The following is a 17,520-nucleotide window of genomic DNA, read 5'->3' as shown; positions in this document are numbered from 1 at the left end:
GCACCCCATGTTGGGCACCATTCAAGTCCCGTAAGAGATGAGATAATGCCATGTTTGTTAATCTAAGAAAATAAGTGAATAAAAATACATCTCATGAAGGTCATATTTTAATATGACCTAATATTGTTGGCCACCTAAATAAATAACTACAGGCAACTAAGGCATGTTGAAAGCAAGATAAGTAGTCTTCCTTCATGGAGGAACACTCTAATTGGTTATCCAGTATCAACTGGTAAGTCCTGAAGTCATGCACATGCAACACTGGACAGACTCAGCAAGTTATATCTACATTTGTATATTATATACACACAACAATACAGTTATGGAGGAGGGGGCCAGTAGTTTGCTAGGTACCAAGTTGGGAGCCATAGTGGGGGTGTTGGAAGAAGGGAAGGGAATTGGAAGAAATGCTGTAATGATATTTTAATAAAGATACTACTAATAATAAAACCTTAAAGATGAAAATAAAAATGTGTGGTCATGTTTACTACCTGTAGCTGCTAATCTGCTCTCACTTCCCAGCTGCCTTGAGACCTTGAGACAGTCTTTATATTGTCTAGTACTTTTATTTCCTATTTAGAGGTATGGATGTTTTAAAGTACCTACCTTAGAGGATCAAAATGAGAGTGCACAGGCATTATACCTGAAAATGCTTCTCAAGATGCTAATCACATGCTGAATGCTAAACTGACAGGCAAAGAAAGACAATAACCATAATGTTAGCTATGATGTTTTGCCCTCCGATTTTCTCGTGGTCAGCAGCATCGGTAGAATTTATAAGTGAGCTATAAAATGTATTCTCAAATTCAGCCCAGACCTCCTGCATCAAAACCTGTCTTCTAATGAGATCCCATGTTTACTCATAGGCACAAGGATGACTGAGAGGCCCTAATAGAGAAAATCCACCTGAGAAGCAGATTCATGCCAACCTTAAGTCAAGAGACTTGGAGTTGGACTTTAAGTTCACCATCTCATCTTTTCACAGACATTGAAGCTTCCTAGATATCATTGTTCTTTCTTTAGCCCAAGCTGTAAATAACGGGATTTTTTGAAGTACATTTTCGTGTCTACCATAATATCAAGAGCGCCATAATTTTGTCTTGTTTTTCACATTTTTAATTATTCAACTGCATTTATTTGTCTCTGCTTCGAAAATTATTGCAAACTTATGCCTAAAATGCTTCTGATTAATGCATATTTACCCAACTAAGCAGATGCAGAATGGGCTGACTGCTTTCATAAAATTAAACATTGATGAAACACATATTTGTATACATGCAATAATGATGCCACATGCGGATAAGTAATGACACTTCTTCTTCTCTAAACATCTCAGGATGTAAATGATGAATGGGAGACAGATTTAGAAAACATGTCTGACTCACCATATGAGCTATTTTAAGTGTATTTGTACATGTGAATAAAATTTTGTTAATTTATAGCATCTATTAACACAAAAAAATAAAAGAAGCTGTAATTACGTTAAAAAGATATGGGTAATATCAGAGTATGTTTTAAGAATACGTCATAATTTCCATAGATTTTTAATAAATAATAGAAAATATGTATTTTAGGGTACTCTTCTGCTTTATACAATATATATTCTGGGGTTATAAGTCATTCTAAGGTGTATCTTTGCATGTCTGAGATTTGAAATATTTCTTGTATTTGATGACATGTCTCAATTTGGTTGTCAGGACTTTTTTCATTTTGTGAGTGATATGATCTTAAAATTTCGGTTGGCTAAAATGGTTGTTAAACAGTCTGTTTGTTCTTTCAGGTAATATCAAGATTATCAAACAAAACGGCAGTCTCACAGGTATGGCTGGCTTTTGATTTATATTTTTTTATTTTCTGTTTTTTTTGCTATGCTGCCAAGGTTGATCTAGAACTCAACCACTATTCTGCATGTTTAGTACTTACCCAGATCTGGTATCACGGTAAAAGTGGCCTCATAAAACGAGGTTTGGTAGTGTTCTTTCTTTTTCCATTTTACAGAGCATTTTGAGGAACGTTGATGCTATGTCTTCCTTAAAGGATAAAATTGATAGAATTCAGCAGCCAGTTCAACGCTGGAGTTTCCTTTGTAGAGAGACAAAGGCAACTCTTTAAGCCCCATTTCTTGCTTACATTGTTTATATCTTGGAAGAGAATAATGTCTAGGATTTTATCCATTTCTTCTATATCTTTTAAAATAAAGTTACTGAAATATTTTTTCAATTCCATGGATCTCATTTGAATTATTTCTAATTTTATTAATTTGAGTTTTGTTTTACTTTTGGTTCTTCTGACTTAAGGTTGCCATTTTTATTATTTCAAAAAGCTGATTTTTTTTGTTTGATTGATTCTATGCATTGTACTTTGGTCTCCATTTCATCCCAATTACCTCACTTTTCTTTATTATTTCTTAATGTCAACTGCTTTTGCGTTTGGCTTGTTGTGGTGATGCCACATTAAAGAAATGAATATGCGGATTAGTGTCACAGAAACTAGAGCAAGCCTAGTTTGATCTGTTTGCTTCTTTCCAAGTGTCCCCATCTGTTCTTGTTGTGTCTGCCACACAGATGGCACTGCTCCTTATTGTTGAACATGCTATGCAAAAGGAATAAGAAATCTTTGGCTAAAACTTTTACCAGAGTTTTACAAGAGAAGTACTTTACTGACCCAAATAACATGCAAACCTGCAAGCAGATGCTATCCATCTGCATCTTCCTGTTGTGTCCAATGTTTATTGTGGCTGCATCGGTGCTTTCAATGTCCACTGCTAGACACACATACATACACCCGCACACACACACACATTGTTCTGTTAGAGACATTAAAGGGTAATAGTTTAAAATTAAAGCATTGCATTCATTTTTGTTTAGGCCACCAACCAGCTCCCAAATCATGACACAGAGACTTCTTATTAGTTATGAATCTTCGTCCTTATCTTAGCTCTTATTTTAATGTTTCTCTTTGTCTGCATTTTGCCTTGGGTCTTTTTTTTTCTTTCTTTGTTTATATCTTACTTTTCTACATCCTCCAGTGTTTGACAGCCTGACTTCTGATCCAGGGTGTATCCCTCTTTTTCTCTCTCATTCTCTCCTCCTTTTCTCTCCAGAACATAGATTTCTCCTCCTACTTAGTATCTCTGCCCATCAGCCCAACCTATCCCTCTATACCTAGCTATTCAGGTTTTTATTAGGCTAATCAGATGCCTTGGGCAGTGAAGGTGAAACAAATACAAGACATAAATACAAATGCAGAATAGAAAAAAAATGTAACATATCTTTTTATCACTAATCAAGGCAGCAGAAACAAAAGTAACATACCTTCACATAGTTCAAGTAATATTCCACAGCATAAACAAATGTAACATCTTTGTCAGGTTAAAATAATAATCCACAGTAATTCACTTAAACTTGTAAATGCTAAGCTCACAGATAACTGTGGTCATCCACTACTCTTATATGAGAGAATATATAAACTTTTATGCCCATTAATATCCACTTTAAGAAATTAGGGGTCCCAATTTTGAAGCATTTGTATTTATAATTACACAGATGCCTGAAGAAAGTAATTAGTCACTTTAGTGACTTTCTGCTGCTGTGTAAAATGCCACGATCAGACAACTTGTAGGAGGAAGAGTTTTTTGGGGCTACAGTTGCAGAGAGACAAGGGTCCGTCATGATAGGAGCATAACAGGCATACTTGGTGACCAGCACATGAGGATGAGTGATTACATCTTCAGCCACAAACAGTAAACAGAGAGAACAAACTGGAACTAAGGCAAGACTGTGAACTCTCAAAGCTCACCCCCAGTGACTACTTTCTCCGGCAAGACTGCATCACCTCCCCAAATATGCCTCAAATTGATAACCAGGTGTTCAAACATCTGGGACACTCAGAGACATTCCCCATTTGAACCACATATGAGTTCTCCTGAATAGAGGAGACTAATTGCAGGCTAGGTATCTAATAAAGGCATAAGTTTAGGTCCAGTCTACAATGATGCTTGTAAGAGAATGAATTCTTGATATATGTAGGAACTGTTGTCTTAATTGTAAGAGTCAATTTTCAAGAGACTTGCTCAAAGCAATAGACTCCTTGACAAAGTGGAATTATGAGACGTAAGTGAACCAACATAAGTACAAACACTTTGTAAGTTATCAGTCAGAGGATTTTAATAGAACCAATGGAGACTTCTTCAAATAAAGGAATGAGTAAATTTTCAATGCCATTGTAACGGACCTAATAGATTGTATTTAAGATTTTTAATTTCTTTTAAAAGTTTGCCCTGTTGTATCTTTAGCATGGCAAGCTAATTTTTCTGTCCTTCAATAAAAGTTTAAAGTGATCCTGTACAATTCCTTGAGGGTCCAATTTTTGCTAAAACACAATGTATTAAATGCTATTGAAAACAAAATAAACAAGGAAAAGCAGCACCATGACTGTAGTAGGGGAGCTGCGGGCTGCGTTCCTGCCACCCAGCTCCTGGCCGCCTGGCTAGCTCATGCCCCAAAATAACGACACACAAACTGTCTTCTTTTAAACACTGCTTGGCCCATTAACTCTAGCTCTTACTGGCTAATTCTCATATCCTGATCAACCCATCTCTAATAATCTGTATAGCACCAGTCTTACCAGGAAAGATTCAGCATGTCTGACCTGGTGGCTGGCTGCATCGCTTCTGGCTCTGAGAGGAGCTGCCCTGCATCTGAGCTCACTTCCTCTTCCTCTTAGCATTCTGTTCTGTTTACTCCACCCACCTATGTTCTAACCTATGAGGCCAAGCAGTTTTTTTTATTAATTAACCAATGACCTTCCTCCATCACATGACTTTCCAATAAAAAATGCAAAGCTGCAAAGTTGACTAAAATAATTATATGTAGCTAGAAAGAATATGGAGCTACGAACTATTTAAAAAAATTGAGGTATTTAGATTAATAAAAAATTGAATAACTAATACTTTTTTCACTTAGTGGTTAACACCTAAGCTATATGAGCCAGGGCCTTTTAGCCACCACAGTATTTTTGTTATTTCATTATACCTATTATAGATATCACAAATTCAAATATACCAATGAACCAACCACTGGTTGGCATAATCACAAGAGCAGCTAATGAAAATCAAATAATAATCTTAGCTGCTTTCTATTATTTTCACTAGAAACTATTTGTAATTGTGTACACACAACTGGATCTGGAAAGGAGACTGAAGCACAGAAAATGAATTTATTTTCTGCAAATAAACTGACTATTGATCATACCCATGTCTGTGTCTAAGAAAGAAGCACTGTATTACTTCAGAGGAGCTAGCCTTGTCTCTTCCTTTCCCCACTCTACTGCCCTACCCCACATCAGTTATTGTCTCTATTGTTTTTTAATTGTATTTATTGAGCAATATGTTTCTCTCCATTCCCCTCCCTTCCTTTGCCCTCCCCTCCAACCCTCTCTCCTGGTCACTATGCTCCCAATGTACTCAGGAGATCTTGTCTTTTTCTACTTCCCATATAAATTAGATCAATATATGTCTCTCTTGGGGTCCTCTTTGTTGTCTAGCTTCTTTGGGAATTGTAGGCTGGTTTTTCTTTGCTTTATATCTCACAGCAACTTATGAGTGAGTATATTTGATATTTGTCTTTCTGGGTCTCAGTTACCATACTCAATATGATGTTTTATCGATCCATCCATTTATTTTCCTGCAAAATTCAAGATTGTATTTTTTTTCTGTTGCATAATATTCCATTCTGTAAATGTACCACATTTTCCTTATCTAAATGGTCGAGGACCATTTAGGTTGTTTCCAGGTTCTGGCTATGACAAATAAAACTTCTATGAACATAGTTGAGCACATGTCCTTGTGGCATGATTGAGCATCCTTTGGATACATACCAAAAAGTGGTATTGCTGAGTCTTGAGGAAGGTTGTTTCCTAATTTTCTGAGAAATCACCATACAGATATCCAAAGCGGCTATACTAGTTTGCAGTCCCACCAAGACTGGAGGAATGTTCTCTTTACCCCACATCCTCTCCAACATAAGTTGTCATCAGTGTCTTTGATCTTGGCCATTCTTACAGGTATAAGATGGAATCTCAGATTTGTTTTGATTTGCATTTCTCTGATGACTAAGGACGTTGAACATTTCCTTAAGTGTCTTTCAGCCATTTTAGATTCCTCTGTTGAGAGTTCTCTGTTTAGGTCTATACCCCACATTTTATTGGATTATTTATTCATTTGAAGATTTTTTTTTAGTTCTTTGTATATTTTGGAGATCAAACCTCTGTCTGATGTAGGGTTGGTGAAGATCTTTACCCATCCTGTAGGCTGTTGCTTTGTCTTGATGACCTTGTCCTTTGCTTTACAGAAGCTTTTCAGTTTTAGGAGGTCCCATTTATTAATTGTTTCTCTCAGTGTCTATGGTACTGGGGTTATATTTAGGAAGTGGTCTCCTGTGCATTCAAGTGTACTTCCCACTTTCTCTTCTATGAAGTTCAGTGTGGTTGGTATTATGTTGAAGTCTTTGATCTATTTGGACTTTAATTTTTGCAGGGCGATATATATAGATCTATTTTCATTCTTCTAGATGTTGATATACAGTTATGCCATCACCATTTGGTGAGTATGCTTTCTTTTTAACATTTTATATTTTTTGTTTCCTTGTCAAAAATCAGTTGTTCATAAGTATGTGGATTGATATCTGGGTCTTTGATTCAGTTCCATTGGTGATCTTGTCTGTTTTTATGCCAGTACCAGGCTGTTTTTAGTACTGTACCCCTGTAGTAGAGTTTGAAGTCAGGGATTGTGATGCTTCCAGAAGTTCTTTTGTTGTACAGGATTGTTTTGGCTATCCTGGGTTGCTTTTCCATATGAAGTTGAGTAGTGTTCTTTTGAGGTCTATGAAGAATTTTGCTGGGATTTTAATGGGCATTGCATTGAATCTATAGATTTATTTTGGTAAGATTGCCATTTTTACTATGTTAATTCTACTTACCCAAGAGCATGGGGAATCTTTCCATTTTCTGGTGTCTTCTTCAATTTCTTTCTTCTTAAACTTCTTTCTTCAGAAATTTAAAGTTCTTGTCATATAGGTCTTCCACTTGTTTGGCTAGAATTACTCCAAGATATTTTACATTATTTGTGGCTATTGCAAAGGGTGATGTTTCTCTGATTTTTTTTCTCAGCCTGTTTATTATTTGTGTAGAGGACGGCAACTGATTTCTAGAGTTGATCTTGTATCCTGCTACATTACTGAAGGTGTTTCTAAGTTGTAGAAATCTATGGTAGAATTTCTGCAGTCACTTATGTAAACTATCATATCATCAGCAAATAGTGAGAGTTTGACTTCTTTTCTGATTTGTATCCCCTTTATCTCCTTTTGCTGTCTTATTACTCTAGCTAGGACCTCAAGTACTATATTGAATAAACACGGAGAGAGCAGGCAGACTTGTCTTGTTCCTGATTTCACTGGGATCTCTTTGAGTTTCTCTTCATTTAGTTTGATGTTGGCTGTTGGCTTGCTGTATATTGCCTTTATTATGTTTACCTATGTTCCTTGTATCCCTGCTCTCTCTAAGATCTTTATTATGAAGGGATGTTATATTTTGCTGAAGGTTTTTTCAGTATCTAATGAGATGATCATGTGGGGTTTTTTTTTAATTTGTTTATATGGTGGATTACATAGACAGATTTTTAAATGTTGGATCTTCCATGCATCTCTGAGATAAAGCCGACTTGATCATGGTGGATGATTTTTCTGTGTTCATGGATTTGGTTTGCCAGTATTTTAGTGGGTATTTTTGCATCAATGTTTATAAGTGAAATTGGTCTATAATTTTCTTTCTTACTAATATCTTTGTGTGGTTTTGGTATCAGGGTAACTGTAACTTCATAAAAAGAGTTTGGCAATGTTCCTTCTGTTTCTATTGTGTGAAAAAAATTGAGGAATATTAATATTACTTCTTTGAAAAATCTCAGACTTGAAACCTTCTGGCCCTGGGCTTATTTTTGGATGGGAGTCTTTTGATGAATGTTTCTTTTTTTGGTGGATGTTTCTATTTCTTTAGTAGTTATAGGTCTATTTAATTTGCTTATCTGGTCTTGATTTAATTTTGGTATTTCGCTTAAGTTTTCCAATTTTGTGGAATACAGGTTTTCAATTATCTGGATTTCCTTTATGTCTGTTGTAATATCCACCTTTTTATTTCTGATTTTTTTAATTTGGATATTTTCTCTCTGTCTTTTCATTAGTCTGGATAAGGGTTTGTCTATTTTGTTGACTTTCTCTAAGAACCAACTCTTTGTCTCATTGATTCTTTGTATAATTTTCTTGGTTTTGATTTTGTTGATTTCATCTCTCAATTTGATTATTTCCTGTCATCTAATCCTCCTGGGTGAGTTTGCTTCTTTTTGTTCTAGAGTTTTCAGGAGTTCTGATAACTCACTAATGTGGGATTGTTTTTTCGGGTTCTTTATGTAGGCTTTTAGTGCTATGAACTTTCTTCCTCTTAACACTGCTTTCATTGTGTCCCATAAATTTGGGTATGTTGTGTGCTCATTTTTATTAAATTTTAGGAAGTCTTTATTTTCTTTCTTTATTTCTTCCTTGACCCATTATGATTCAGGTGAGCATTGTTTAATTTCTTTGTGTTTGTGGGCTTTCTGGAATTAGCATTGCTGTTGAATTCTAATTTTAAGTCATGGTGATCCAATAAGATACATGCTGTATTCCAATTTTTTGTATCTGTTGAGGTTTACTTTGTTATCGAGTATGTGGCCAATTTTTGAGACAGTTCCATGAGGTGCTGAGAAGAATGTATATTCTTTTATGTTTGGATGGAATATTCTATAGATATCTAAGCCCATTTGAGTCAAAACATCTGTGAATCCCCTTATTTCTCTGTTAATTTTCTATCTGACAGACTTGTCCAGTGGTGAGAATGAGGTGTTGAAGTCTCCCACTACTAGTGTGTAGGGTTTAATGTGTGATTTAAGACTTAATAGTCTTTCTTTTACATATGAGGGTTTCCTTGTATTTGAGGCATAGACATTCAGTATCAAGATTTTCTCCTCATAGATTTTTTTCTGTGATTAATATGAAATGATGTTCTTTATCTCTTTTATTAATTTTAGTTTGAAGTCTATTTTGTTAGTTATTAGGATCACTACACCAGCTTGTGTGTTAGGTCTATTAAGTCCATTTATATTAAGGCATATTAATGACCAGTGATTGCTAATTCTTGTTATTTTAGTTTTCATTGTCGATGATGTTATTGTGTGTGTTTTTCCTTTCTTCGGGATTTGCTACTGTGAGATCATCTATTATCTTCAGTTTTGTGGATATAGCTAACTTTCTTGGGTTGGAGTTTTCCTTCTAGTATTTTATATAGGACTGGGTTTGTAATTAAGTATTGATTAAATCTGGTTTTGTCGTGGAATATCTTGCTTTGTTCATCTATGGTGATTGAACGTTTTGCTGGATACAGTAGCCTGGGCTGGCATCCATGGTCTCTTAGTGTCCACACAATGTCTGACCAGGACTTTCTGGCTTGCATTTTTTCCATTGAGAAGTCAGGTGTAATTCTTATAAGTCTGCTTTTATATGATACTTAGCTTTTTCCTTTGTGACTCTTAATATCTTTCTTTAGAGAAGGTAAGCCTGGGTGTGAAAACTAAAGAACCTTTTAAAATTTGGAAATTAAGAGCAAAACATACAAAGGTTTACTAATCTCTAAGGATTTTGATCTTTTTCAGTAGGACCTTTGGCATGAATGATATGCCTCTTGGCGATATGTACTAATCTGTATTATCCACTGATCTAGGCAGAACCCAAGGGGAATGGAAGCATCAACAAGAGACTTCCATCCATTGTGGAAGATGAGGAAGAGGAGGAAGAGGTGGAGGAAGAGGAGACCACATCCCTCTCTCCCATCTATACAAGGGGATCCTCTGTTTCATGCAATAAAAAGATTGGAAGTAATAAGAGTTGTCTAGGTTTAAGCCTAAAGCAACTAGCCTCAGGGACAGTACCATTTCACTCACCAATCAGAGTCTCCACTGCCACCTCCCCTAAAACCAAGCAGGAGTCTGACCCACCTAATCATGACAGAAGGAAAGAGAAGCACCTAAAAGTACAGCTTTGCAGCCTGAATACTGTGGGAACCCCAGATCTCAGTCCAAGGTAAGAATGTACTGGTACAACAGTTTTTCAGGTGAGTGTCCACACTTCTACATGTGCTCAGAAACAGACTAGCACATGCCTTGTAAATTATATAGCCTTCTGTCCCATAAGTAAGGTCACCACCTCAATTCTTCAGTTTTTCTGAACCATGTGCACTGTTTTCATTTATATGTACTCACATGTGTGTACTTGTGCTATGAAAATTGTACTTACAATCATTTAAAGGGGTTCCAGGAAATATTTCTCACATCTCAACTTCTCATGATGCAACTTATAATTGAATTCACAGTAAAAATGGTACAACAGGTTGAAATGATAAATGATTGTGGTTTGTTGTCCTTGCCACAATATTCTGCTTGTTATTCATGGATAACTAAAGCTAGTTTTACTTTTCTTCTATATAGTAAAGCCACTTTTATTCACACTGAAAATAAAGTCACTTTAGAATCAATTAAAGGGGATTGAGATGGTAAAAAACCCATGTGGTGGTGCCAGAAAGGCACTAAAAACTGTCAGAATCTCCAACACCTGAGCACCCACATGAGGAAAATATCCCCAGTGCTTCCTAGTTTCCATGCACCTTGTGAGGTGATTTCCCATCCATTTTTGTATTTACTCTTCCTGGAGTCAAAAGAAATCATTTGTGTTATTTCTTCCTATAGTGTTGTGAAAATAAAACTTAAGACTTAAATATTCTGTCAAAGACCTCAGCAATAGTAAAAACTGGAAGCTGTATTCAAATTTTTTCTCTACTTGTAAACCAAATATTGACTCTAATATACTCGTTCTTTAGCCACTTGCAAAAAACACATTGTAGCATATGTGTATAGCACATCAGGCTGAATGGCAAGGAAGTGTGACAACTTTTAATTAGAAAAGTCTTGGAGCTGGAAGAGAAGGGACACTAGGATCACACACTTGTCCCATGAATGTGTGTTCTTTTACATGGTGAGCATTTCATGAGCATTTGTAGTAAATGATCGGGGACATTCATTTTTTAATTTTGTATCCTTCCGTATACATGTCCACAGAATACTTGCATTCAGCAGTGAGTAAATTAGACCCCATTTACCAAAGAAAAAGATTCAATGCCTCTCAGTGATTTAAACACGTGGGCTGGGGCGAGAGCTAGGTGGAACACATTTGCCTGGTATACATGTTATTCAATTTCCAGAATAACAACATAATAACAACAACCACAAAAACGTTGAGAAAATAAAATTCTTTAATACTCATATAAATAGTTTTAGGTCTTTATCTAAAGTTATCATGAATTTGTTTTCTGCAATGTTTTAGTCATTGAGTTAAAATGTTTTCTCCTAGATGGAGGTAAAATGAATGTGTGCTGTGTGTGTGATATTTTGTGTTCTGACAAATAAAGCTTATCTGAAGATCGGAGGGTGGAGCTAGCCACTAGTTAACCATAAAAGCCAAGCAGTGATGGCATTTAATCCCAGTGCTTGAGAGAAAGCAGGAAGATTGCGAGTTCAAGGCCACCCTGGGCTAAAAGAGATTGAACCATTCTAAAAGAGAAACAGATCCCAGTGATGGTGGCTCACACCTTTGATCCCAGCACTTGGGAATTCAAACCTTTGATCCTAGCACATGGGAGACTCCCACCTTTAATCCCAACTCTGGGGAGGTAGAGACAGAAATATAAGGCGGGTAGAGACAAAATTCCCCCATTCAGTCTGAGAATTTGTAGAGGCAGGACACCCTCCCCATTCAGTCTGAGAAATTGTAAAAACAGGACCGCCCTCCCCATTCAGTCTGAGAATTGTAGAGACAGGACCCCCTCCCCATTCAGTGTGAGAATTTGTAGAGACAGGACTCCTCCCCATTCAGTCTGAAGTTTAGTAAAGGTAAGAAGTTTCTGGTGGATGGCTGTTCTGCTTCTCTAATCTTTTAGGCAAGTTTTATTTGTCAGAACACAAATAAAATATTATACAACGTGTGTGTGTGTGCGTGTGTGTGTGTGTTCTTAACCTGGTTTTTAAGTCTGAGAATAAATAAGTCTAATTTTTTTTTATTTATTTTTACTTAAAAAATTCCACCTCCTCCCCTCATTTCCTTCCCCCTCCTCCATCCCCTTCCCCCTCCCTCTCCAGTCCAAAGAGCAGTCAGGGTTACCTGCCTTATGGGAAGTCCAAGGTCCTCCCCCTCTCCATCCAGGTCTAGGAAGGTGACCATCCAGACTAGGCTCCCACAAAGCCAGTACATGCAATAGGATCAAAACCCAATGCCATTGTCCTTGGCTTCTCAGTCAGCCCTCCTTGTCTGACACGTTCAGAGAGTCTAGTTTGATCATATGCTCCATCAGTCCCAGTCCAGCTTGCTTTGGTGAGCTCCCATTAGATCAGCCTCACTGTCTCAGTGGGTGGGCGCACCCCTTGCAGACCTGACTTCCTTGCTCATGTCCTTGCTCCCTCCTTCTGCTCCTCATTTGGGCCTTGGGAGCTCAGTCCGTGATCCTAGAGAAGCTAAATAAGAAGGTGAATCCAAAGAAAAACATATAGTTATCCTCCTGGATATTGGAAGGAGACAAGATTGCCAGGCAAAAATGGGAAAGTTGGGGGTGGGGGAGTAAGGGGAGATGGGGAGAAAAAAGTGAGAAGGGGTAATGGGGAGAGCTTGGGGGAATGGGATGGTTGGGATGGAGGAAAGGTGGATATGGGAGCAGGGAAGTATATATCTTAATTAAGGGAGCCACTTTAGGGTTGGCAAGAGACTGGACTCTAGAGGTATCCCCAGGTGTCCATGGAGATGTCCCCAGCTAGATCCTTGAACAGCTGAGGAGAGGGAGCCTGAAATGGTCCTAACCTATAGCCATACTGATGAATATCTTGCATATCACCATAGAACCTTCATCTGGTGATGGATGAAGCTAGAGACAGAGACCCACAATAGGTATAATTTCTATATCATCAATGTCCAACAAAAATAAAATGTAAGCTAAAATGTGAACCACATCTACAGCTTCAAAGTTTTGAGTTTCACATTTTAAAGTGAGTAATCCCTAAGTGCATTTAACTTTGCTTACACTTCATGCCGTGCCATGTGTCCCATACACTGTAATTCTAATTGAGAAAAATACAGAAATCCTTAAATGACTCACGCTTCTTTTTAAAACTTGTTTTCAAGCTCTGCAGAGCGTATTACATACACACAACTAGCAGTCACGGCCCCAAGCATCATCCCAGAAAGCAGTTACTGTGGGGCTGGCACCTCATGGCACCCGGAATTTAGAAATTGAATACAAGTGTCCTAGAGGTGTTCTATAAATTCTGGAATTCATAAAGCTAAGTGCACAGTCCACTAATTTCCTGTACTTGACACAGGATTGTTGATGGAACTGAAGATGGCAATAGCAGTAAGGAGACTCAGACTTTTGACTTTGGCTCTGAACAAATCAGGTCGGAGCCCAGAATTTCCCCTACCCTTGGAGGTAAGCACCTGTGTTAATCATCTTTGAGAATGATGTTTTCTCTAATGTGTGGTGTTTGACACTGTAGCCTTCCAATCCCTTTGGTTATATAGGACACTTAGTGATTTGACTTGAGTCGAAGCCACTTCCAGGTACCAAAGTAATTGTTTGTCATTGCTCTCTAATCAGGCCCATGCCCACCATTTACCATCCTTGACAGATTAATCATCAGGGGGTGTCCTGTTTTCCTATTATATATCCAGATGAATTGACAAAAACACTACCTAGCAGAAATATCATGTTTGTTTGTGTGCTCCGGAAATGTTGGTAGTCCTTAATCATTTATTTCATGAGAGGTTTTTTCTTCAGACTGTCAGAATAAACAATCTTGAAATGAAGTAAGACAGTTGACTCTGAGACACAACCAGGAAGGACGGTGAATTAGTGTGAAGACACCTCCAACTCGAGCCCAATTTGACCTTTCTCCACCTCCGTCAATCTCATCCACAAAATGGATCTGTCAATATAATCAGGTCCAGAATGAGAAATAAACTCTAAGGAAAACAGCTTCATTTGATAAAGACAGGAAACTGAAAGACTGTTAAATACTTGTAGATAAAAAACAATGAAGAAAATTGGTATGCAAGACCTTGGCCTAGTCATTCCCTGCTTCTGACTAAATGTTAAATATTGCTCAAATATTTAAGCAAAAATTTTTCTTTATTCTACCTCTTAAATGATTCTCAGTTCTGCCTATACGTGTCCTTCTTCTATGGTCACACATATACCATGCCTGAATTGCCACCAAATTTCCCCTGTCTTCACACTGCTTTTTAATGCAGAGAGAACATTTTAAAAGTATAAATGTATTTGTATGGCTCAACTTCAGTGCTTAAAACCTAGAACTTTTCATATCAGCCTTTATCATGAAATCCAAACCCACTGCCTAATTGTCTTTAAATTTCTTTTCCCTTTGCTGGGTTCTTTATTCACTGATGTCTCCCATATTGCATATGATGGGAATGGTCTGTTGACTGTCTGCAAACATCTCTATAAAATCAGCTCTTATATATACTTCGATCTGTTCTGAGTGATTTTTCTTCTTTGCAAACAAGTATTCTATTCACAACTGATCAGTGGCAGGCTAATTCTGTCACATCATCAAATCTTTTCCTTGCCAAAGACGTGACTGATGTGTGCTTCTCATCCTGGACAGAGTAGGGAGAAACTAGAGAAGAGAACTCGGAAATGAGAGCAGTACAGTGGTCCTGGGAAAGATATGAAGCATGAAAGAGAGATTAGTCCCTGAAACAGGACTGGAATGAAATGTTCTCATGGGCAAAGCAAATTCCTTTTCCAATGGTCAGTGTGGGCGGCATGGGGAGTGACAATGAGAATGAAAAGACCCAGAGATACAGTGTTAGAACATGCTGATGGTGGTGTGTGGGGACACACGCAGCCAGTGCAGTCCCAACCACTGTGCTGTGAGTCTGACCCTCAGAGAATAGCAGGTGCTGCCCAAAGAAGGAAAAGAGGTTTGTCTGGTCCTGGGAAGAAGAAACTCATGAGCTCAGGCAGCAGGGCTGTTTGAGGTGCCTTCCTTCCACACTGAAGCCATCCCAAAGCCTGAATACACAATGTGTTCCTAAAGGCTACTTTGTGCGCTGCTTTTCAGACTCAGAGATCGGAGCCGCTGTTCTGTTCATCAAGGCTGAAGAAACCAAGCAGCAGATAAACAAGCTCAACAGTGAGGTATGGAGAGAAGTATAACGATATTTCATTTGTATTTAAATAAATAAAGCTTGCCTGAAGATCAGAGAGTAAAACAGCTGCCCTGGTCAGCCTTATAGACCAGGCAGTGGTGACTCACACCTTTAATCCCAGTAACCACACTAATTGCCATAGAAACCTGGTGGTAGGGGGCTGGAGAGATGGCTCAGTGGTTAAGAGCATTGCCTGCTCTTCCAAAGGTCCTGAGTTCAATTCCCAGCAACCACATGGTGGCTCCCAACCATCTGTAGTGAGGTCTGGTGCCCTCTTCTGATCTTCAGGCATACACACAGACAAAACATTGTATACATAATAAATAAATAAATATTTTTAAAAAAAAGAAAAGAAAAAGAAAAAAAGAAACCTGGGGGTAGTGGTGCACACCTTTAATCCCAGCCCTAGACAGGAATGTAAGATGGGAGGAGACAGCTCTCAGACACAGTCTCATTCTGAGATTCCTGGAGACAGGATTGCCATTTCAGTCTGAGGTAGATGTAGAAGCTAGTGACTGGTTGTCTTGCTTTTCTGACCTTTAGGTTGAAGCCCAATTTCTGTCTCTGGGTTTTTATTAATCATGTTACAAAGAAGGATATCAGAATTCTACCTAAAGCAGAAGCACTGTGACATAATAGCCCCCTGTGCCCCTGGACATAACTCACCAGCAAGCTCCATTTCCCCATGTATAAGTAGGGGGACAGGAATGCATGCCCTTTAACCCATTGTCCAAACAGAAGTGACAGGCAGACAGCAAAGTACAGTCCCATCAGTCCCTTACAGCACTCAGCAGAGACAAGTGGAATAAGCACCGTGGAAAAAGAAGCAGAAGCACCAACATGGCATTGGTGCCAATGCTCACAAAATCCAGCAGAAATGCACCAACAAACCCGAGGGCATTCCCCACTCTCCCCACTCAGGGACCTGTGCAGAGCAGAGAGATCTCTCCATGGGCGAGCATCTGACTTCCTATTCCCCCATAGGTGTTTTTGTAATAGCAACCTCTCTTACAAAAGAAATGACTTATCTTCTAGATGTTCTGAAGGGTGCATTTTTAATCTCTTTATTTGATTACTGTTTTCCCCCTTTTCTGCCATAGATTGATGAGCCAGCCTGTCCCAGGACAGGCTTTTAGAGAACACGTTATTTGAATGGACTTGAATCTGACACCAGGCAGGGCTCTTTGATGTTACAGTGCTTTCCACAACCTTGACAACACGTAGCAACTTTTGTTTTCAGTATAAGTTATATTCTGAGCAGGTGTTTTATTTAACTGATATCCTTCAGTTTTAATGAGCTAAAGGAAGATTTTTAGTCCATGGGGAAATGTGACTTCTCATTTTGGCCTAAGGTTTGCTTTTTCTCCAACACTCATTTCCTATGTAGCATTTTACCTCTCTTAATCTTAGGATTGTCCTTATAAAAGAAAATAATTTTTAACAACATTACTAAGATGTATTTAGATATTATAAAATTTATCCATTTAAAAATATGTGGTGGTTAAGTAAATGTTCGTCTTGTATTCATTTAACCATCACCAAGAGTCAGCTTTAGAATATGCTTTGTCTCTCCAGTAACACCTCTCATTCAGGTTGACATTTCATCTAGGAAACCATGCCTTGTGAAACTGTGGGCCTACTTTCTGATAGTTTTTTGGTTGCTGTCTCAGTTTTAATTGCTTTCCCCCAAAACATCTGTAGTTTAAAACACATTCTGGGACATTTAGATGCAAATAATTATTTCTGAAGTAGTGAATGAAGCATGATGGAGAAACAGAGAACGGAAAAGCTTGAGGGTGAAGAGTAAATGTATGTTGATGAGTTAACTTTGGGTAATTGGAGGTCAGGCCTCCGGGGGACCTCTGATTGCAGGGACAACTCAAACATGTTTGTCCCAGAAACAAACAAAAGAAGGGCTGAGGGTCTTTAGTAGCCTAGCTATAGAGCAGTCTGGAGAGACTCACATGAAAATTCAGGAAGCTCTGGGATGCTTTTGGACCTTGGGACGGACATGTAAAGAGGAAGAGGGTAAGAGAGTCCAGATTGAAGTTAGAACTCACACGTCATCATCCTGAATAGAACCAGCATGTGCTGTTAATAACGAGAATTTTGAGTGAAATTCCTGAGAACACACAAACTTACAATGATCTATAGCAACAGCCGGACACAG

The 17,520-nt window shown here is 38.1% G+C and overlaps 1 protein-coding gene across 1 annotated transcript in view; it reads left to right on the top strand.

The window, feature by feature from the left end:
• The window catches only part of Kcnh8 (potassium voltage-gated channel subfamily H member 8), a 461,323-nt gene that overhangs the window by 427,006 nt on the left and 16,797 nt on the right, over positions 1–17,520 (top strand). The window contains exons 12-15 of the mRNA XM_057751424.1: positions 1,781–1,819; positions 9,805–10,163; positions 13,502–13,608; positions 15,263–15,339. Of these exons, the coding sequence (XP_057607407.1) occupies positions 1,781–1,819; positions 9,805–10,163; positions 13,502–13,608; positions 15,263–15,339 (582 nt within the window). The remainder of the gene's footprint in view (positions 1–1,780; positions 1,820–9,804; positions 10,164–13,501; positions 13,609–15,262; positions 15,340–17,520) is intronic.

Source organism: Chionomys nivalis, chromosome 19 (assembly GCF_950005125.1).
Source record: "Chionomys nivalis chromosome 19, mChiNiv1.1, whole genome shotgun sequence".
Classification (NCBI taxonomy): domain Eukaryota; kingdom Metazoa; phylum Chordata; class Mammalia; order Rodentia; family Cricetidae; genus Chionomys; species Chionomys nivalis.
The sequence above is the reverse complement of the archived record's forward strand: the minus strand, read 5'-3'. Positions and strand labels throughout refer to the sequence as shown.